Genomic DNA, 24,055 nt, shown 5'->3' with positions numbered 1-24,055 from the left:
GTCAAGCATTCATTCAGAAGAAAAATACTTGACAACAAGAAGCACACAGAACTAAATATGTTTAGTCTATCAAAAAGACAGTTTGAGAAATGACTTGATTACACAGTGTAGGAGTTTTCACAGATGGAATACACTGTTAAAGAGCTCTTTCATTCAGGAGAAAAAGGCCTAATGAAAGGCAATGGCCATTGAGGGACTGAATTTAAAACTGTTACAGTAAATTGTATATCATTCTCTCTCTGTCCAGTAAAATCAACAGGCCATTCACAAGGTCCAGACCTATCTATTACATCCCAGCAGAAGCTAACATAGCCTACAGGGCTATGCTCTGCAGGAAGAAGAAGGTGGCACTAAGCTGCTAAGCTATAAGAGAAAAAGGTTTGCTATTTAAGTCCTCACCACCACATCTCCTGGGTATTAAGCCCTCATAATCATGACCAACTAATTATATTCTGCCTCAGCACAGAAGATATACAGCATAGCTCTCCACAGAGTTCCCTTTATATTCTCCAGCCATCTCCAATTGTAGAATCCCTCCTTCATGTCTTTTTTTTTTTTTAAGATCCACTACTTAGCATTGCAAATATAGACAGAGCGAATTTTGTTGGCAGAAAAGTCATCCCTTTACATGCAATTTGTAATAGTCACTCTAAAACTTTTATGGTTTTCCTAAGGGAGACGTTGCACATGCATTAAAGTATTTCTCTAACTCACCAGGAGCACAACCAGCCTCATCAATACCGCTTTCACAGTCCTTCTGCCCATCACATCTCCAGGACGACGGGATACATTTGTTGCTTAAGTCTCCACAGCTAATTTTTTCAGCTGGGCACACTTGTTTGGCTAGAAGAATAAAACAAAGAAAAAATACAAGTTTAACATACTTCTAGACATTGCTAACACTGTTGGCACTTAAAGTTACTATCACTTGGTATGGCTCAATCCTGAGACCTGTAATGAAATGTGATGTCCACAGTTCTGAGGTCTGCCTGCTTACATGCCCCCTAAGAGAGATCACAGTATTTTCACATGTGAGAACAGCCTGCCCCTCATTGTGTGCCTGATTCAGCCACCCTACTTTAGGAACACAACCGTACAGCAGCATGCAAACAAAACGAACTAACCGATCCTTACCCAGTTTGTCAGGATTTGTTTATTAAGCAGATCAACTCTTCTGTTCAAAACACATTTTTGAATAGTTTTTCCACAGCTGTTAATAATTATAATGCTACATATGGCTGCGAGTCTACTGAAAAGGAACTTAAATTCTAAAGGAAATCTTAAATTCTGGATTAGAACTAAAAATATCTTTCACAGTGTGCCTGGTAAAGAAATTAATGCAAAGTCTGTCTGCTTTCCAAGTACTGAGCAAGAGAGGATGAACATTACACCTTCTCTCCACTTGCACAAGAAGGCGTTGGAGGGCCCTCTTGCAGCCTCAAAGCATCAACCCCCCTCTTAAAAGCAGCACCATTTAGCCACAGGATTTCTCCATCTTCTCAGCACTCTGAAGCACTTCAAAAGCCATTTCTAGAAGCTGTGGGCAACCAATATATCAATATTGTTGGCAAGCTGAAAGGTTTGGAAAAGTGCAGACAGAGGACTTCTGTTTATGGAAAACAATCTCTATTTTATTTATCTCACTGACAAAGTAATTACACGTATTTTAAAAATGTAAATCAAAGCTTGAACTTGGAATGTAGTAAAAAGCTGCTTTTGCTCACAGTTCATCCTATCCCTGCATTTCAATGGTTTCTGCACCTAAGCATCACTGCATGGAAGCCAACAGTCTGTAAGCATTAGCAGGTAACAGATAGAGGATTCTGCATAAAACTCAAAGCACAGCTCTGATGAAAACTTTGGCATTATTCAGCAAGGTTGTTATTTTCAAGCAGAGACAATGCAGCAGTGCAAATGGACTCAACATCAGTGTTTGTGCTATGAAATGGGCAGCTGCAAACCAGACTTACATTTCTGTTTCTGCACACTGCTTACACAAACACCAGATCTTCTGGGCTTACGTGACCAAAATGTTTACTCTCTCCTTTCCTCTTCACCCTCCCAGAAAGAAAAGGGTTAGCACCATACATAAGAGCGAGTGCTTACCCTGGATATAGTCTGGACCAACTCGAGCTATAGCAAGGCCTGCCTTTTCAGAAAAGCACCATTAAACAACTCGGTTGAAATGTCAGACACATCAACACCAATTTATCACAATGAACTGCAAATGCCAAGGATGGACAACAATGGTTTATTTATAAGGAGACAAGAGCAAAGAAGACAAGGAGGTTCCATTTACTCACTACCGCCAATGGCACATTCTTCTTTTTCTTTACACGAGGCTACAAAGTCTTTCACAGAACTACAGAGCCTAACTGGCGCCCCACTGTTTGCTTCCTCTTGTGCCACTGCTGTGCTTTTCAGGCTCCGGACATCATGTATATTCAAGAAAGCCCAAGAAAACAGAATTGATTTACTTTCAGAAGACCGTTTGTCAGGTTCTCACCAAACAGGTACCCTAAGAGCATACACAAAATGTAATTAAGTGGCTTCTACTGGTGGGAAACCACAAGATTTTTCATCAACAGGCTGAAAAGAACCTTCCTTTGTGGAAATGCATCATCTTACAGGTCTGGACAGTTTCTCAGTCTGTTCTGAAATAGCTTCCCATCCTCTCCAGACTGCCCCCTGCATTTATCCAAGGTTCTTAAGAAAAGAAGAAAAAAAAGCCAGAAAAAAAAACACAGAGAAACTACTATACTAAAAGTGTTTAATTCATTTGGACATGCCATTTAATTGTTCCTCAAAACCTTTACTGCTACACTTAGAACAGACCTTAAAATTGCTTCCCCAGCAATGGTTTAGTTGTTCTTTGTTAAAGGAAGGTTTGGTTTTTAGCAAGGATCTCTTCCTCAAATACCAACCTTAGATCTCCTTTTGTCATAGCTGGCAGTCCTATCTCAGAGACATACCATGAACAAAATATAAATCCATACTTTCCCTACATGTTTCCATCCAAGACAAGCACAACTGTTAAACTAGCACTGTTCAGATAGGAAGGGATCCAAAGGGCAGAGATTGCTTTAGGAAATTCAAGACTCAGAGTTCCCAATTCCTGGAGATTTACAGTTCAAAAAACCATCTCAGTCACAGGCTGGCATATGTATTGCATATTATATACATATGAAAGTATACTACAATCTACAGTCACTACTGATTAGCATCTGATACATCCCCACTGAATTTTTTGGGATGCATAGCAACATTTCAGAATCCATCTTGTGAATTCAATTATTACCACAGCTGAAGGTGTGCGAGTTTGTGGTGGTGGTATTTTCCCTTGCCTTTTCTCCCATCTCAATGTGTAACAGTGCCTTCTGTGCCACTCACCCACACGTTCTCTCCAGTTCAGGACAAGTTGTGTTGCCTTAGTTTACTTCACTTAACCCTACAAGACACATCAGATTTTCTGCTCAGACTGTTATATAAACGTGTTTTATTTAGCTGACCTCCTTTATTCCCTCCCTGTGTTAAGCCGAGCCCAAACCAAACTGTATCAAACAAGATCCTTTTTGTACTGGGAAGGACAAGCATAGGGGCAGCAGTATCTGTGACGGGTGTATCTCAGGAATTGCTTTGGCACTGGTGCACAGAGCACACCATGACCTCACTGGAACTCTGCTGGACCCATAGTTTTGCTGAGTGCCTGTGTTTGCAGGTGATATGAGCAATATGCAAACACAGACCATGCTAAAGGCAATATTAAAGAACTGCTTCCACAAAAGGTTAAGATTCAGCAGTGATCTTCCACTTCTATTACACTGAATGAGCCGGAGAGTCACCCTGCTGGGATGACCAGCTTGGTGTAAGTTTGCAGTTACGACTCAAGTTAGCACAACTGCAACCTGTACCAGGATTTCACTTGATGATATCTGCAGCAGGCAAAAGCTTGAGGGCACTGAGAAAATGAAGGTGACTTGGTGATTCCAGTTGAAACCAGCCCAGGCCAAGATGAAAAGCATGATCAGTGGCTTTCATGAATTAAGACTGCAGCACTCAAGAGAACTGGAGTGCAACAAAATCCCCACCACAAATGATGTCTTTGTTGACAGCCACCCATTAGCACAGGATGGCTGCAGGTCAGAATTAGGGCAAGCTGCAACACCTTCTTCCCAGGACTGAGGAACTTGAGCTGCTTGCCACCCAAGTCCCCATTTTGGAATACATGCAATAACCTTTTGTGTGAGCACGCAAAGACTAAGTAATAGTGAAAAACTATTCTTTCTACAAAGACAGATAAAATTAACTTAAGGCCATTACCTTCAGACTTCAAACATAAACTGCTATAAGGAACTCAGAAGACAAATTAGGAGAGGCTACTACAAAAACATAACTTCAAAAGCCAAGGAATCTTAAAGAGCCGTAACAGTTGATAAACCTAATAAAAAGTTACACTGTAAGGTAAGATTTATATGATGGTGACTTATGCTCCTGGATGAATGGAAAAGGACTTACGGAGATTAAACCCACCGCACTGCATAGTACAGATCTTACTAAGCTCATTCTCATGTGCTTGTAAAAAAAAAACAAACACCAAACTTCAATTAGGAGCCGGCAACGAAATGATCGTGCAATTCCTTAGAATAATAGAATTGCAAGGTTGGAAACGACCTGCAAGATCATCCAGTCTAACCATCCTCCCATCACCATTGCTCCACAAGCACTAAACCACATCTCGTAGCTCCTCATTCAGACACCTCTTGAACGCTGCCAGGGACAGCAAGTGCACCACCTCCCTGAGCAGCCATTCCAGTGCCTGACCACTCTGAGAGAATAAGTCCTTCCTTACATCTAACCTAAACCTCCTCTGGTACAACTAAAATAGAACAGAATAACCTAAATGGACCAAAGGTTTAGGATGTCTAGAACAGATAGCACGTACCATGCCTTTGTGCAGACGACCTATGGTGAGCTGAAAAGACAGATGGCATCAGGTTTTATAGTAACAAATCATCAAGTTTCATGCCCTGGGACTTCAGTCATCTGCACGGGTCACGAAGGGTTTACTTACCAAAGCTCTCAGCTATCCTGGCACACTTGTGATTTGTTTTCTAATCTATCCAAGCATCCCTACGAGATAAACCTGAGCCTGGCTACAGGAAGCCTTTAAAATTTATCACTGTCCACTGTGTTCCCCCATAATTAGTGATGCGTGATGCTGTCAAGGCAATTCTGATCCAGGAAGCTCTTAGGAGAATAAAATACTCAAAGGTAACAGCTGACCCAGCACACAGACTGGTAGCAACATAGCTGGGAATCAGTGAAGTTCAAACAGACATGCTAAGGGAAGAAAGAAGAGTGTCAAGGAAGAAATGAGAGTCAGGAGGTTAAGGCAGCACAAGCTAGCCAAGAATGGAAGTCGGCTAATTAACCCTGAGAAATGCCATTTTTTAGAGGCAAACCTGCCTTAGTTCAGTGATTCCAAAGCCTTGTGAGCAAATAGATTCTTGAACAACTTTCAAACTTTCTCACGCAGCCCCACAGCTGACAAATTGATGCATTGAACTGCTGAATGCAGCTCTCTGGGCCCACGATGGCCTTGAGGAGCAGAGGTGTGCAGCTGGGAAAAACTGCCTTAGCCTTCCTCTGCCAACATGTGACTTATTAGAAGTCTTCTGTCATCTATTCAGGTACCAGCCTGGCGGTGTCAGCTCTGCGTGTAAGCAGCACAGCCTAATCCCCATTATCCAGGCATCCCATGAGCACAACAGACCCAACTCTGAAGCTCTGATTTATGAAGCCTATCCCTCATGACCTGAATTAGCAAGGACTGTGAAAAGGGCTGTTCTTTACAGAAACACAAGTAGGAACTATATTCTCTCAATCTGTAGCAATACAGTAACGCTTCTTTCTTTATTTGTAGGCTTTGGGTGCTTATGGGAGCTGGATTTACTTTTCTTTTTTTTTTAACCAAATAAAATGCTACGTGACCATTTTTGATATGGAGTTTATTGATATGGAGTTTTGTAACCTTGCTGCACTTTGTAGCACTGTGACCCTGACCTGTTGGAAGTCAGTTTCTAAAAAGCATAGCAGTAAGTCCACCAGCCACGTCCCCTTGGTCACCACCCCAGTCCTTAGCAAAGTGGCTGAACACAGCACCAGGAGCTAAGAAGCCCAACAGGCTAAAGGCTGAGCAGCCAATGAGAGCTGCTAATTTATTTATCTTTCCATACACTCATTTCTAGAATTCCCATAATATACAAATCAAAGAGTTCCAATCCTATTCCACAAATCCAGAAAGAAATTCCAGAAGAAGGCTCCTTTCAGGCACATTCAGGCACAGTGAAGCTCTTGCCTGCTTCACTTCTGAGCCAAATTAATCCTCAATTCTAAATTAGGCACAGCATAAAAAATAGTCCATCAGTCTGTATCAAACAACAAAAACCAGCTACTAGATGTCAGTCGTAAACTGAAGACAGGAGAAAAAAATCGTACCGCAAGGTCTGAAGGTATGCCTAAAAATCACAAAAGTGAGATAAAACACCTCTGCAAAGCGGCTCCATTTTATCCATTTTACAGGGCCAGTATGGATTTGAAAGTACTACAGAGACCACAGGGAGCATCCCCAGATGTGCTGGGATGAACCTAAGTGGCTGTGCACTGCTTGCACCCATTCAGCAACAAGAGCTATGTGGCACCAAGTGCCACGTCCAGTTCTTCCCAGCACACCCCACTGACTGACACCAGCACAGCCAGAGAGCACTAAGTCTGTAAACTGAGACGAAACCATGTATGTAACACAGTGTATGTGCAAACTGTATTATGTTCACCTTCCTGTGGAAGTTCTTGCCTCCTATTCTTATCACTTAAGCAATAACAAGGAAGTCATTCGATATTCTACTATTGTCCTAAAGATAAGGATAGTTTGGTATCTGATGAATTCCTAATGAATATGCTGTTAATTGCATAACCTTCCTTCAGTACAGTAAGTCTTTCATTCATTAAGGGCATGGATTAAACATCCTCACAGCATTACAGCATCTTTATAATTAATAATATATTCTTCCCATTTCTAAATATAGCTTATCATAAGAAGCTTTAAAGAATCCAAGCTGCACCTCTCACTAAGAACTTTTGATCAGAAGGAAACGAGTCGGTTTGTTCAGACAAGGGATCTGCCCTGAGTTTGCTACCTTTGCAGCAGCCCCAGTCCTGAAGGCAGAGCACCTGCTTGAAGCTGGGCCCAGCTGCAAAGCCCATCAGCAGAAGGAAACACCTTCCTATCTGCAGCACAGTGCCTTTCTATCTCAGAGGATATTTCTTGCAGATCAGAGATGCACAGAAGTATCATTATGTATTAGATAACTCCTGCTTGATGAAGAATAATTAAGTTCATGAGAACTCTGCCATCAACCTGCCTAGCAGGCAGCGAGATAACACAGTGTGCAAAATCTCACCAGTTCTGCCTTTCATCCACGTGACACTGAATATCCTGAGTGGGAAGGGGCCCGTAAGGATGACTTAAGGTCCAATTCTGTGCTCAACACATAGGACCACCCGAAATTTAAACTCCCTCTTGGAGTTTTTCTTGTTTTTTTATTCCTCCAAGGCTCACAGAACAGAAAAAGGCTTTATTGATACCCATAATGGCATTGATAAAGGGCACCAGCCCTGCTTGTCTGCAATATTCAGAGTGCAGTGCTGGGCTGGCAGGGAGCGAGTGCTCTGCAAGCAGCAGGGCTGCAGCATGCGGCAGGGAGGGAGAAACTGACACCAGATTTTAGATTAATTAAAGCTAATCTCGTACAGTTGTTTTGGACAGTTTTAGATGCTAGCTACAAGGAAACAGTATCAAAGCAGCATCCTATATGAGCTCTGGCTGTCTGCAGGTCCTGTCACAGCACTTTTTGACTGCCTCTGCAGATCAATGAATGGTGAGATTGGGGAAAAAAAAAAAAAAGGAGAGCAGCTCTCCCTCACCCATGAACTGTTTTCACTTAAATTAACAAGGCTATTTTTGCCCTGAAAATTCCTTTGCAGTGATCTGGATTGCATGAGTAATTCCCAGATGGACTGACTGCTGGTGGCAGAGCTCAGCCTGCAGCATTTGGGCCAAACGTTTTCATGTAAAGCCATGCAGCTTCACCGAATTCTGCACCAGCTGAGACAAATTCCCACATCTGGAAGCTCAGACCATTAAAATCAGCCAAATGCTGGCACAGCAAAAGCACAGCATTTCTACACAAACACCCCATTTCAGGTACAGCATTTCTTAAAGACAGGTATAATTCTGATTTACAGACTTCAATTGCTAAAGATTTCTGGACAAGTGAGTGCACTGGTTTATTTATTGCTGTTGTTAAGAGCGGTATCTTATCTCTTGTTCTAGCCCTTATCTTTACCTAGTTTCAGCTTTTGTTCACAGGATCAAACTATGCTGTTTCTTGATAGCCTAAGGAAACAACTGTGTGATGAAACCTCTCCTTCAAGCAGATAGGTGTGTATCAATAAAGACATCTCTCAACTCTCTCTTCAAAATAATCAGATACCCCCTAATAAGACATTTTCCAACTCTGCAATTATGTGACCCTTGTAGGATTGCTCACGTCCCTAATGTTCAATAGCCATTCTGCTTTACAGCAGCTGCCTTTGTCTTTTACCAGCTCTCAGTCACCTGAGTCACCAGAGTTTAATTTAACAAGTATTAAAGTTCAGTTTAACACGTGTTATCATGCCTGAGCTATTTGCTAACCCAGTGAGACTGAATTATCTTTATTTGCAAGAACCTGACCCACCTAGCAAAGGGGCAGAAGTTCATAGAAATGCAGTATAACACGCTGGGTCTTAGCAGGAAGACTCTCTTTCTAACTTGTAGTATTTGAAAGTGATAGAATGGATCTCTGTGACAAGGCTCTGTCATCTGTATGCAGGTTGCATTTGGTCTAAACCAAGCAATTTTTATGACTTTTAAGTTGACAGTACACCTCATTTCCTATGCAGGTCAGGTATAATTTCCTTTCCAGTCACCTACGACTTGAGGCAGCCTGATGTCAGAACTTTAAACAGCTTGCTGCACTCGCCATTCCTAACCTTTCCAAAACCTGCTCTAACAACAAGACACAGTTGTCTTTATGGAGGTTTTTCCACCTGCAGGAAAGAAGACAAATGGATCTCAAGGGGAGAGAATTTAACAGTCCAAGAGTTCTGCTGGAAGACCCGAAGCACCTGCTCGGCATCACACTAACAACCAGAGAAACAAGAAGCTATCACCCCTGCCTGGTACCACCAGGGGCATGGGATGACTGGCAAGCAGTTGCCATTAATCATCCTATGCCTTGAAGAAAGGTCAGCTGCACCGCAGTGAGTCAGCTCCTTCACAGTATGGGCATCTGTGCCACATCCCCAAAGAAAACAGATGCCAGTCTGCTAATCAGCTTTTACAAGAGGAAAGGGACAGCCTGGCAGATATTCTCATCTGTATCACAATTACAGCCTAAGCCTGCAGCAACACGCTCTTCTGATGATCCCAGGCTGAGCTGAATCAGTACATCCTTCAAAATGTACAGGAAACAATTCCTTACACGCACCCCAAAATGCAACTGGAATTGTTGGAAATGTCTGAGAATGGGCAGAATTCTTCATTCTGCTGGGGAAAAAGAACACTCCAAAAGCAGCCACGTGAGCAGCAGAATGAAACACCTATTTGTTACTGCTCGAAATAACACCAACAACCCTACAGAAGTGTGCTCCTACCAATGTTCCAACACACTGCTGGATTACTTCAGCCTCCTGGCATCAGTTACGTCAATGAAGGTAACACTGGGAGAGCACACAAAAGAAGAGCCTATGCATCACCCCAGCATCCAGATTCAGCACTATTTTGAAACACTATCTATACTTGATGAACCAAAATATACAGAAATATTGCAAGTAAATTTTGTGAGAATATTCAAGATGTAGATATAATGCACTCTTGGTGACATTAAATCAACAAAACAACCCGACTTGCTTTGCCCAACCTCACCATTACTGTCCGGGTCATAATGGTTTTATCCAATGGCACATAAAAACGATGCCCCATGCAGGAGCTCCAGATTTTCAAGAGACAGATTTGTGGATCTTTTCTTTGTGTGTGTTGGCACATGTCATCCATGGTAACCATAAAGCATACATCACATGGCTACACGAGAGCTGCATGCTCCCCTTCTCCCTTTTTCTCCCTCTCTCAGACCTCTCCAGTGTCTCCATCGAGTCTATTTTGACACGTAAGGATCTGTGGGAAAGTGGATAAATAAGTACAGTAAGGAGAAAGCCTGCAAATGTGCGGGGTTGAGCTATCAAATTCTTTTCTATGGCTCAGCAGGAGAGAAAATGTGTCTTGAAAGCCTGAAACATCAGCCCTACTTCTCAAAATATTTGATGAGCAGGCAGGGATGTATTCACTCCTTCTGGGACATATGTTACACAACAGCTTCTGCTGGAAGCTGTTTTACACTTTTTGGAAGAAAACACTTCTTCCAAGCCAGGAACATGGGAGAGAAATGAAACATCCAAGCGAAGGGGAAGAACATGCAGAATTGTTCCTAGGCTACGAAGAAGAAAGAACTTATCTCACAAATCTGAAATTCACAGGCATGTTAATTCAGTTTTCTAAAATTTCAATTATTGCACACAATTTTAGAGATCTCTACTCCATTCATTATGTATAACCAGGATTTTTTTTTAAAGATTATTTACTTTAAATTGGCCTTTTCTAAACATAACCTATATCTCCAAGCTATTTCCCTTTGAAACATTTTCATAGTAGTCATCTCCCTGGTATTTAGAAATCACCACAAACAACAGCTCATCACTTCTTATAATATTTGTAAAGAGAAAAATTCTTTGATTTACGTTACTAAAGGCTGTCTGAGTGCTGTCTCCTGAAGCCAGACTTTAAAAACAAAGACAATTACACCACGTAATGAGAATGTAACAGGCTCCCATCTTGCAAAGAAAAGAAAGTCTCATACTTGGAACCTCCTTGCTCACTAGCCAGTGGAAGAAAATGGTCATGCAGAACTCAGGCATGTGTGTAACAGGTTGGTATGCAATAACAGAACAGAGTGGTCACTATTAGATTAAATGAAATCCTGCACATCAGGACTCAGATCCAAGTACAGACCTCAGACTGCCAGTACTGAGACCAGCAGAACAGTCTAGATCTGCTATTTATTCCACTTATCATTGCAAGTATCCTTTGTAGGGATAATTATGCATTTCAAAAGGTTTATTGTTTACATCAGCATAACGAAAGGAAGCAAAAAGAACAATCAAAATTTTGCTTACAATGCTGACATAATATTGCCCAAACATTTCTCTTGAAAATGCCACAAACAAGATTACCAGCTCAGGAAAATTAACAAGGAACAGTTTGACAGGCGCTGGCCAAAGGACTGCAACCAGGACTGGGACCACAACATGCAGACAGCCCAAACACCCACTCTCAGACCAACAGCAACTGGAAGTAGCAGTGGTGACCTTTACATTTCAGGACAACAAAGTCCATCAACAACACGGATTAGATGCAAAATCTGAGAGCACATATGGAAAGGATCAGCTGTGACTGAAGGCTGCATAGATTCCAAACATTTTTTTTCTTTCCTTCTCTCACACTGATGGGTTTGAAGAAGTTGCTTGAGCTCAACCCTTGGCAGAGGCTGCGCACCTCACTGCCCTCACTAAAATACTGCTGCATGTGCATGCAATATTAAAGCATGGCCATGGCCAGATGCCACCCTTCCCACCAGCACTACAGAAATAAAGTCTGCAAAAGAAATTGCTTCCCAGAAACCAATAATTTAGGATGGTCACTTTAGAAGAAACTGCTTAGCATCTGGAAAAGGTAGATTTAAAAGGTGGTTATCCTTTCCAAAAGTATTGGCTCAGGCTCTTCCAAAAGTCTGGACTTCACTCCTTACCCTCACTTCTTAGAAAGAGATAAATTAACAAGACACCTCACTAAAGAGATATGAAGAAAATCTAAGTAAGGGACTGTGAAAGAACAATGTTAAATTTTAAGTGTTTCCATGTTGTCAAATCTTGCTGAGTTAATAAAAAGCCTGCCAAGAAATTACACCAAGAAGAATATCAAAGTTAAGAGATTTTAATCCCCTGGTAAAATTCAACCACAATTCATAGCCCTGCTATTAATTGGTGTCTATCAAAGAACAATATAACCAACGGACTTAATGCAACCACCTTGAAAGATGCAGTGGCACCAACATGAGCAGCTTTGAACAGCTGTGCTCTGCCACCAGCACACACTCACATTTCTCCCACAACCCCTCTACCTCTGCTGCTGCTTGTTCTGCTCTCTGCACTGGTGTCCTCTTCTATCTCTTGATTAAGCATCTTCTCAAAGGCTTCTTTTGCCAATTCTATAATAATCTTGGTAACAGAATCATTAATCTATGTGTATTTATAAGTGTAACAATCAAGCTATTCCTGGCCTCAGATGAAGACCCTTTCAGTATAGAATGCAGTCTGTCATCAATGTTCTACTCCTTCTGCTCTGAGTTTTGTTAACCCTCTCGCTTGTTTCTTCTCTAATATAAATTCATTCTAAAACACACACGTAACTGCAGCACAGTGTAAGCTCTGCTAGAAAGCAGCTGTGGGGGTCTAGGCAGAGCCCCACTGGCTTCAGTAACTCAGCTGCAAATGCAATTACTTAATTACAAGGGAAATGCTGAGCGCTGTTAATGGACCTATGTTTAATTTGCTTTCTAAAGTATCTCACACACATCTTGGTGCTGAAATAAGCACTATTTGCAAAGTGTTTGGGTGGTATCAGACAGAATTCCAATTCAGAAGGGGCTCAAAGAATTTAAAATGTGACTTTAAAGCTGACAATATTTCTTTAATCCCTTCAAGGCATTTTAGTTGGCTGTCTAGGTTGCAAATAATAGATCAGGAATTGTTTCGGTGAGTTTCCCATCAGATAAGCAGGTAGGTAATTACAGAAACAAAATGAAACTTTAATTATGCAAAAAAAGAAAAACCAACCAACACAGCACACCAAAAATCTCAACCAACGACCACACTGTGTTCTCTGGGAAGAAATCATTGATTAAAACAATCAAAAGCCCTACTAGAAACTTGGACGTGGTTCTCCTTTGTGAGAAAAGAAAATGCTCCATCTGGTTGGCTGAAAGATTTGAATTGCTTCTCCCAAGGCTCACTTTAATCTTTCCTCACAAATTAATTTAATTAAATCTATTATTATGAGGTCAGTATTTTTACATAACCTGTATGAAATCTTGGTGTACGCTGATAAATCTAGAAGATTAGAAAATGTTACCTAGAGTATTTAATCTTGATTTCCTACTAATCATCTCCAGCTGAAGCAACTTGTCTGATTAGTATGCAGTTTCCAGAAAAGCCAGTGATCAAATACTCGTAAAAGTGAAACATCATTAGTAGCACTCAAAGGTATCTGACAGAGCTTCTTTTCAGTTCCTGCTCTGAAAAGCTGAAGCATCATTAAACACAGGGTAAAAGAAGTCAGAGACATCAGGAGGAAGCCCCAGCTGGAGTTATCTCACGCTTCAGGCTACTGAACAGCCACCACTCCTTCCTCAAATCTTCACTTTCTCAGCAGTGTAGGTGCTCTGCAGTTGATGCCAGCCTAGGTTGGCCATGTTTGAACCAGTACTGCAGAGGCTGTGGTGCAGAGGAGGCAGCAGTCCTTCTCCAGACACTCCAGAGTACTCATGAGACAGGAGAACTTATGTGCAAAGTGCACGTGGGCACACTGGGTGCTTCCCTTTCTATCTCAGGCTAATCCTGAAATAATTTTGTACCTGGAGTGTGAGGAGGAAGGAATGCTCTCAGACTGCATGCTGAGCTCCATCGAGAGCCGCTGGTTACAAATGGTGAGGAAAACACAGGCTCTTCAGAAGTCTCTCAACTGTGGCTGAGAGTCCAGCATAAACCCGCAGGGCTCCCTGAGCCTCTGCATCAGCAGCTGCTCTTTCATTATGCCTCTGCCCAGGCTCATTTTCTTTCTCTGGTTGACAGAGATTACTCCAATTCTAATCAAAACAGGGAGGGAAAAGCCCCACAGAACACTAGGGGGACTAAATTATACGAAGGATAAAGGAGCCAAGCAGCACTGAGACCACATCCATCGTAAAAGAGATTATGGCTGCAAAAGTGCTTCTTATCAATAGGGAACCTACAGCCACAAAAGGTCCCCAGATGAGCAAACATAATGAAACCTGCCAAGATGAGTGATAAAAATTACAGAAAGAAAAATTGCACAAGTCTCCAGCAAACTGCAAGAATCCATTGCAAAACATTTTTTTCCTGCTACCAGAAAATCTGCACCTTATCTACTTCCAAATGAAAAGCTTCCCCAGGTATGCTGCAACGTTGACATTGCACCTTGTGTCCACTGTTATTACATGGCCTTTCTGTTCTGTTAGAGCACAGAGTATAAAAATATCATCCAGGAATTTGTAAAAATTCACACTCTGAAGGCATCTTACGTCACACTCCATGTTATGCTATCTTCAGCATGTACAGTAGCTGAAAGGAAGCCATCCTGCAGCACTATGCTAACATCTGCACTGCCACAAAGAGGCAGCTCCTTCACCAAGACTGGGATCCAAGCTTGTGCTTGGAAGATGCTGCTTTCCCATATCAAGGTGAAAACTCCTCTGAGCTGGTGAAGGTATCAACACATGAATTCCTGCTCAAAGGGGCCAAAAAAGCATGAAGAACTCAGAGTAAAAAAAGCATTCAGCAGACAACCATATACTTAACCATTTTTAAGATATCTTCTAAAATACATTTACATGCGCACATAAAAAGCAATTCTGAAAAGGCTCTGCTGCTATTAAAATCGTATCTCTCAGAAAGGAACATTTCATCTTTTATACACATACAAAGAAACCCTCACCTGTTTCCCTTTTCAGACGACAGAACAGACAGCTTAGATGGTATTTCAATTGAATTTGCTCCGACTGTTGCACAAAAACAGTGGTGTGTAGACCTGTGGCTGAGAACAAAAGGTGCTCCCCTGCCATCCGTACCTTCCCTTCATTACACATAGCCCTGCTAGTTCACACAGCTCAGCTCCAAGTCTGACTCTGACAACATGCCTAGAGGCAAGAATTGAAACAAAAACATCAATTCTAGCAGAATTTAGTATGATAATTGCTATTTCTTGTTCACCTGCTGAAATGCTCGAATTACATATCATCATTTTGTGTATGTGCACTCCTACAGATACGTATAATTTCACTTGATTTTAGTACAACTAGGAAAGAACGCTGGCTGACCAACATGCAGACATGCTTCTTGCCTCACAAGGAGAAGCATGATTACGTTCACGTCAAAAATGACTATTTACTACCTCTGTCACAAAACAATTCACAGCCTTCACACAGTAACTCAAGTCCTATAGCATAGTACACTTAGAGAACTCCAGTGACACAGTAAGATGCTTAGTCTGGCAGTATAAGCTGGAAATAGGGTTCATTAACTGGCATTAGTGCACTCACATAGGAACGCATACACATGTGCGGCCTAACAAAACTACTGAGCTAAGGCCTCTTGTATTCTAACACAAAAGGTTCTTAACATGGCTTACTATGTTAAAATACAAGATGGGGTGAGTTGAAATGTCACTCAGAATCCAGCTACTGCACAGTGTCCTCACTAGAGGCCCTAGCTTACTAGAGGCCAGAAGCTATTACTAAAGCAAAGAGCTGGCTGAGGCCCATGGCAGCGGTGGAGGCCTGCTGCACCCCACAGATGTGCAGGGCGAAGATGTACGTGAGCCTCACAGTGCAGACAGTGCTGCCAGCGAGGCGCCTCGCTCTGGGCACAGCACGACTGAAAGCATTTCAGAGGACTGAAAATCTCCAGGGCAAGGTTTAAGTGACATAAATTATCTACCAAAGCATGCAGAGGTTGCATATTAAACCAGTCTTAATCATGATCCTAATCCTCAAGGAAGCAGGACCGAGTATCACGAGACCCTCGTTAAAACTGCAAACGAGTTCAGTGGGAGCTTGTCCTGAATGGAAACATGATCCCACAACTGTGCAAGGGGACAAACACGGGAAAAGGATCTATTAAGTAAAAGGTGCAATTAGGAATCACGGCTTCAACCTACGAGAAACCCATTAAAACACAAAATATTTAAATGTGGAAAATGTTGAACAGTGCCATTTCATTTTCACTTCTTAAAATATTTTCCTCACACCGTAATTCATCCATTCAAGAAAGGGCAAGAGATTTGCTTTCTGCACAGACACAGTGCAATGCTGCCTCATTTAGTTGGCAACATATTTCAGTTTTCAAATTATGACTTGCTTTTGATTCCCAGAAATTATTTTCTTTTCACATCAGCCACAGTAATTGTGGTTCTAATCTGAATTTCAGAACACAACCAGGAAGAGAATGGAAAAAAAGAAAATCATTAGGCTGCGAGAAGCTGCTTGAGTATTTTTGAAAGCCTCTTCAGTTTTTACTAGTTCAGTATTGATGGGCTTCCAAATAACTACACACAAGGCCTTCATATGCTCAACCTTCGCTTTCCTGCTGCTTCTCTCTCACTGAAGTAACTGCAAGATTAATAGCAGCCATAAAAGGCAGCAGCAAGCCCTTTTATGACTGTTCCTGTTTACAAACTGCGTGAACACATTAGACCAATAGGAAAAATATTTAAATGCCAACATTTAAATATTTGCAACAGTCAACTAATGAAAATTCAGAGCTGACCTGGAGCATTCCTGCAGGTGTTCAAGGACAGGTTGGATGGGGTCCTGGGCAGCCTGGTCTAGTACTAGATATGGAGGTTGGTCACCCTGCACGTGGCAGGGGGATTGGAGCTTGATGATCCTTGGGGTCCCTTCCAACCCAAGCCAACCCCTTCCAACTATGATTCTATGACCTGAGGCATATGAACACTGCAAATGCCAAATCCTGCAAAGTGACTTTCTTGCAAGATTACACTGCTTAATAAAAGAGCAGCAAAAACATCTGAAAAGATCCAACAGATAACTTCTATTGGTTTTCCTACTGGCCTAGAACCTCTGAAAAGGTCACTTTTGAAACTCAAGCTCTAACTACCTTCCATTGAAAGAAAAATAGGTTTTCTTTAAAGGGTATTACTTCAAAGTTCTTAGCACTGGTAGAATTGAAGTACAATCACTGCATACACTAAATTAATTTACATCTCTAGGTACGTAAAAAGCTGAGATCACCAAAGCCATGGAAATCATCAAAAAGGAGATGTAATTCACTGCCCAACAGCCACAGATAAAGTTTTCCTGCTGCTAAGGATAAACAGCTAGGCTTTAAGTTTGCTGAATTTGCTTTGATGTAAAAGGATAATTTCATGCTTCAATAAAAGGGACAGGATGCAAGAAAAGCTAGATTAGGTTTCTCATCTTGTCGAAGATTTCTTGTGTTAGTACCTACCATTTTGTGTCCTTTGGGATATTGAGGTCAGTTTGGAGTTGCTCAACAAGAACCCACTTGAACTCATTCAGATGAGCTACAGTGATAAAGGAACCAGGGACACTCGTGAAGAAAGTATACATTGGCTGAGATAAGATGAGTGAAGTAGAAATTGTTTATGAGCATTTGAAGAGTTACACATACTTAGGATAAAAAAAGACTTCTAAAAATCTTTACTATACCAGAAGATACAATCTGTAGGGAACTACTGGTCTTCTAACCGGCCTTGACAAGTCTCATCCATCTCCAGAGTATTGCTAATATATTCATTGAACAGAATGAAGAGTCTGAAACCCTTCATAAGTAGACCTGGAAGGTAACCAGCATACAAAAGACGTAAGATACTTTTTATATTACATTTTGGATGTGATGAGGCTTTGACAGAGGTTAGTGAATGATGAAAAAAATTGATTCCATTTACAGAATTGTGCTATTTCCAATTTCCTGGCAAAACAACAATAGACTGCACACAAGAAGAGGCTGAGAGAACTCTGTTCAGCCATCAGAAGAGGAGGCGAAAGGAAGATTTTATTGCTGCCTTCAATGCTGAAATAGGAAGGGACTACAGAAACAAAGACAGATTTTTCTCAGATGTGCATGGTGATGTATGCTGCAACAGAGAAAATGCAGGTGACATCCAAGGATTTTTTTCATTAACATAGGTGGCCAAATGCAAGAACAGTGACCTGTCTGCAGCAGGGGCCTGGACTAGATGAGCCCCAGAGATCCCTTCTGTCTTAAATTATCCTGTGACTTCATGGAAAGATGATATGGGGCGATTTTATTTTATTCTGTCCCCATTGATTTCTTCACTTTGACAAATCAAAGTTTTTGCCATTAGTTCCACAAACTCAGTCTGAGCCTCTGGAAAACCAGACTGTCTTTTCTATGTCCTGCCACCAGGAGGGTCCTGTAGCTCCAGAAGCATTCCCACCTTCTGCACCTTATGCTATATTTGTTTACAGATGCGTGGAAACCTCAGCTGCTGTAATGCTCCCAAGGGCCCTCCACACTTGTGGGGGCCCAGTAACCAGAGCATGGAAGCTGGATTTTGGCTGGCAATAGCCAGTTAGTGCAACGGGAGTGCTGTAGAAATGAACACTTGTACATCTGACACTAACCTTATCTCACTCAATGCCTTGATTGAGCCTGTAACAAATTCCTCCAACAGAATAGTCTTTATTTATTCTATTGCACATACAATTCCCCACCATCATAGCACAATATAAACAAGAAGATATGCTCTTGATGTTGGGGGGGAGGGGGAGGGAATCCTTTCTGTTTCTGCCCCAGGTTCTAAAACATGGTATCTGGCTGTGCCTGGATGATTTGACCTAGTTTGTTTGTGGTGGCTTTTTTCGTTTTCTTTCCCCCCTCCCCCCATTTGAAGTTCAGTGGCCCAGGGTACATGATAGCCTGAGTGAGACAGTCCACTCTTCTTCAAGATAAATGAATTCTCCAAGGGCAGGAACAGTCTATTAAGTCGCTTTCCAGAAAAGCACAGTAATGTAACCAAACTCAGTCAGACATGCACGAGACATAGATCAAAGACGAATAATGTGGAAATAATTTCCTTTGGGGTGAATGGGAAGCTAGGAGAGGGTTGTGCATTTGGGGGTGAGCAATACTGTCAGCAATACCAACAACTGCAGAATTATGCTTTTGTGCAACTTAATAGCAAACGAGGACCATTACATGCTGACCAGTATTACAGATCAGCATACATAGCAGCAGCACATAAAGTGCCCAGGATCGTGGAAAATGCCCATTAAAAATATAACTGTCAAGTGTGGATACATCTCCCTGATCGACATGCACTTCAAAATAAGAAGGACTGCATGAACTGATACTGCATTTCAAACCAACATTCATGGATTTCATTTTATATTCCACTTCCATTAAGAATACATATATCAATTTCTAGGACTGCTGCTTATTAAACCTGCCTATTAAACCATTCCTTATTACATGCAACATGAATTCAGACCTCCCTTTTTCTCTCTCGTAACATCCTCCTGCACCATTCCGTATAATAACTTCTGCTCTTAACTAGGAGAATGTCACATATCTGATAAAGAAATAAGAAATGGTGAGTTTCTGCTGCCTGCATTCCTTGATCTCATTACATATACGATGTCCTTAGGCAAGAGTTTGCCAGCTCAGATCTTTACTTGCTCTATCCCTTTAATTTATGTTCCCATCAGTGCTGCTACTGTTTGCTAGCATTTGTTTTTATTTTTCTCCAGAGATTTTTACTTTTCATTAAATAATCAAATTCAGAGAAAAATTTAAAATTTCTTTCCTGTAAAAAAGCCACATGATTCTGTTCCTGTGTTGGAACAGCACTGGGTGGCTAACATCCATTTTGATAGAGGTCTCCTAGTTCAGTAAGAAGAATAACTACCATTCCCCCTTCTTCAGCTTCCAGAAGCTGGACGGTGACATAGCAAGGAATCTCTCATGTTTAAGCAAAGCCTGTGTAGCACATGCCACCACCGCAGGGTGGGCACAGAGTAGCAGTGAGCTGCTTTTAGTGAGAACAATGAAAAAGATGGTTTGTGGGGCCTTACCAGAGATCCTGCACAGGCATGTTGCTATATAACCTAGTAGCAAACAATTGTAAGATCCTCAGATGAACGAGCTCACTCTGAGGTCAAAAACATTTTCTGTACCTCAGAACTGATTCTGAAGTACATGGGAATCAGGGGTGTCCGGCTGACAGAAGTATTAACTCTGATCCCGCTGTTTCTCGACATTCCGTTCTCCTTTTTCATGATTAGTGGGAAGCTCATTGCATACAAGCTGGCACAACAGAGATGAAGCCCATTATTGTTTCAGAACATTTTCCAATGATGGCAGTTTTGCACCCACTGCAGGTTTTGCCTCACCCATAGGCAGAGAGCAGCAGCACTGGCTCATGTCAGACAGAGGATAAGCCTGCATCGCCCCTGGCTGCCCTCCCAGCAGGCATCCTGCAAGGCCTAAGTGGTTCATTTGCTTTACATACATGCAGCCAACCTTTCCTGAACAGAGACCTCCTGAACCTAAAAAGGCTTTGTCAAGGAAGATGAGGCTGGAGTGTGACATGCCGTGGCATTAACTCTTCCCCTTCTCCATCAGCACTGCAATGCAGCACAGCTGAACAGCATTTCTTTGTTCCACCTCACCATCCCATTTCTTCTCATTTATTAAGTATGTATCTCAAAATAACTTTCTTCTCTTCAACATTACATTCCTCCTCCTCCTCCCTCCCCCAGCCTCATTCAACCCAACTTCTTAAATTGTGCATTCTGTCCTTCCTGCCCTCTGTGGATAGCATTAATTTTTGAGTTTGCGTGGCTTTGCTTCCCCTGATTTAGGGGCTCATTCCACTTCCATGCAAAAAACAAACTAAGCCAAAATAAAACAATCCCCTTCCTCCATCATTATTTCGGATGATTACTTCAGAGAGAACAGCTCCAGCCCACAATATCTGCCTGAAAAGATCTGCTTACAGAAGAGGGATATGCTTATTTTGGAAACTTTAATATAAAATAAATGAGACCAAATAAACTCAGCTGCCAAATAATAGCACTAAAGAACTGACAGATGGCAGAACGCTGAGCTTTAGCAGTGCTATTTGCCTGCTACATGAATAATTTTCTTGGACAAACCTGTGGATGTAAGAGCATCTTTAGATCAAGGATCTAGCTCAAAGAAAAGAAGAAGCACAAGCAGCTTCTTCTTCATAATAACTCATTTTCAAACCAGAAGCCTGAACAACCATCTTCTCTAAATTCAGCTCATGCCAGATAGAATAGTGAGAAGCCCTACAGGTTCCATCAGTTGGGAACTCCACAGCCACTTACTGCCACTGCTCCCTGCCAAATTCAGTGGCTTGAAGAAAATGCACTTCATGGATAGCAGGAAAAAAACCTGGACACCACAGGTTGACCAAAATCAGGCAAGCTGTAATGCCATCTTATCTATGGACACAAAACAGGTCGCACTGTCCTGAAAACCTGTGGAAGGGTAACATCTTGAGAGAGGATATCTCCAGGTACAAAGCTGAGCAGCTTCAGGGATCTGGGAAGCAGCAGCAAACTAAGTAGGGATTTTTTTGTTTCTTTACAACAACCTTTTATCTTTAACTCAGCATTAGAGACAGGGACGTAGAATCCCTAACAGAGCCCACAAGGTATTTACAAAATAGCTACAAAAGCATTCAGAAAATAGAAAGCCATTTAGCATATGGCTAGGTGCTGTGGATCTCTTTCCAAGCTGGAAATACTCCTCAAGTGCAACATTCAGCATTATCAATGCTCTGAACCTCCATATCTCAAATGGACCATAGCCAATGCCCCAGCGTTACGTTAATTGAGGAAAAGCTCTGGAACCTGGCAGAGATGCTGGTAATTATGTGACCTGTCCGAAAGCAGTTGATTTTATAAAGTAGTTTGATCTTGCCAGAGGTGAGAAATCTCCATTTCCCATCCCAACTCTTCCCTGGGGAGACTCCATAGTGCATTCTCCTCCAAAGGCTGTGCTGCATTTCCACACAGGAAAGTGAGACAGTCACAGTGGCCTGCAGTTACTTCTCACCAGATGGAGGAAAAAATAAATAAATTTCAAAAAACATCAAGGACTGCTGGGAGAGAACTTCTAGGAAAAGTCTTACAAAACGTCCCACTATACACTCTGACTCTCACTAGATTTTCTGTCTGTAATTACAGCTTTTTCCTTGTCTGGTATGGCATTTACACATACAAACAGTTTGGGCTTTTACTTTGGGGGTATACACTAAAAATAAAGCAACATGCTCCAGTTTTTTGTTTAACAATCTGCCAGGTTTATCGTTCACTGCTGCCTTGAAGAGTGGCAACAGGAAGAGCTGCAAAGATATGTGAATTAATCCCACAACCAGGACAGTGCTTATGCATCATCGGGCTGATTCTGGTTCCTTAAGAGCAGATCGGATCAGCCTCTGAGAGGACACATAGTTTGACAAGGATACAAAACATCTGGGAAGAATGGCCTTACCATGCAAATTAAAGCCTATAGCAATCAACAGCCATAGGATTAAAACTACTTGATCTTCATCTGATTAAGTGTGAACCTCAAATCTGAATAATCTCATAAAAGAAGTAAAGTTGCAAAATTCTACTTGCAGATTTTTTTTAAAGATTAGAAAGCAAGCTTTGAACTGGTATAGAAAGAAATATCAACTTGTCCAGAGAGCCAGCCGCAAGTCAGGCATAAGCTTGTATTGAGCATCCTATAAACTTTGAGACATGAAGATCTTGCATCTACCACATAAACTTGTAACAAAAGTTGAACATATTGTGCTGAGACAGCTACACATTAGAAAGCACGGAATTAAAATTAAAACTAGCCTTAACCAGGCACTCCAACAATGCAGCCAGCTACACGGTACGAAGGCACGAATCAGAGCAGTTCAACGTGTGCTGGAAGCCCTGCTATGAAAAGTCACCTTTATTTTCTGTTGTTGGGATTGTGGCTCAGGACCACCTTGATCCAGATGTGAAAAATACGCAAGAACAAAGTCCTAAGAGGACACTTTACCCGTAACAGAGAGGGCTAGAGCATCAGAAGTTTCTGGTTTCAACAGAGAAAAGCACTCACTCATGCAAATTGCCTCTGGAAGCCAAGAGACCCTTCCTGACTGACAGATATGGATGTTATCTTCTGTGAATAGAAATGCTGCAGTTATAGGCCATAATTACATGCCACAGTCTCTGACCTGTTTTCAAAACTCTTGTACTAAAAATAAAAAAAGGCCAAGTCAAGAATTAGTCCACACGGGCACTGTCACTTCCACAATGAATTCCTGATTGACCTGTCACAGCACACTGCAGAACTGGAACAGATTTCTGCCTGTGTCAAGGTGACACTGTCCCACTCCCATTAGCAGCAGGGAGACATTTCAAGGGCCATTATTTCCCTGATACTACCTGAAGAGAAGAACCACTGCAGAAACGTAGACTTCAGTTTCTTAGTAGGTTTCAAGCAGAAAATCCCGCTAAACTGAACAAATGACTTTCCTCTCAGGACGGCAGCCCCATATTGTACCAAATCAAAGGCTCAGGTCAAGCGTCCTTTACAATACTTAAGTTTTAAAGATGATTTCCCCAGAGAGATAATGTAAGTGGGGAAAAATGGGAGGAACGGAAGATGATCAAGAAAAATCACCAGGGAACTAAGAGCTGCATGGTCCGTACCCTCTCCATGCTATGCCCTCTGCCAAGAGATTTACAGACAGCAACACCAGGGAATGGAGCTGCTTAGTTATGCAGCCCCCCTCCGCACAATCAGGTAGCAGAAGGAGCATTAATAAGATAGCTTTTGACTAAGGCGGATGCAGGGTGAAAGACCAACACTTATAGTACATAAATATGCGAATGCAGTCACTGAAGTAAGTTTTTCTGAAGCCAGTATATGGCTGCAAAAAATATTCCATTCGTTTTATGCAAAAGATAAGCTTATTTATCTTTCTTAATTAGGGAGGGAGAAGGTAGAACAGGTACTAGGATTAAAAATA

At 41.8% G+C, this 24,055-nt stretch overlaps 1 protein-coding gene across 2 annotated transcripts in view; it reads right to left on the bottom strand.

Annotated features, from left to right (window-relative positions):
- Nucleotides 1–24,055, bottom strand: part of LRP8 (LDL receptor related protein 8) — a 152,811-nt gene that overhangs the window by 39,007 nt on the left and 89,749 nt on the right. For both annotated transcript variants that reach the window (XM_052665766.1, XM_052665768.1), the window contains exon 4: nt 715–843. In XM_052665766.1, the coding sequence (XP_052521726.1) occupies nt 715–843 (129 nt within the window). The remainder of the gene's footprint in view (nt 1–714; nt 844–24,055) is intronic.

This window comes from Tympanuchus pallidicinctus, unplaced genomic scaffold, assembly GCF_026119805.1.
Source record: "Tympanuchus pallidicinctus isolate F22 unplaced genomic scaffold, pur_lepc_1.0 scaffold7, whole genome shotgun sequence".
Lineage (NCBI taxonomy): Eukaryota > Metazoa > Chordata > Aves > Galliformes > Phasianidae > Tympanuchus > Tympanuchus pallidicinctus.
Note: the sequence above shows the minus strand (reverse complement) of the source record. Positions and strands in the feature narration are given on the sequence as shown.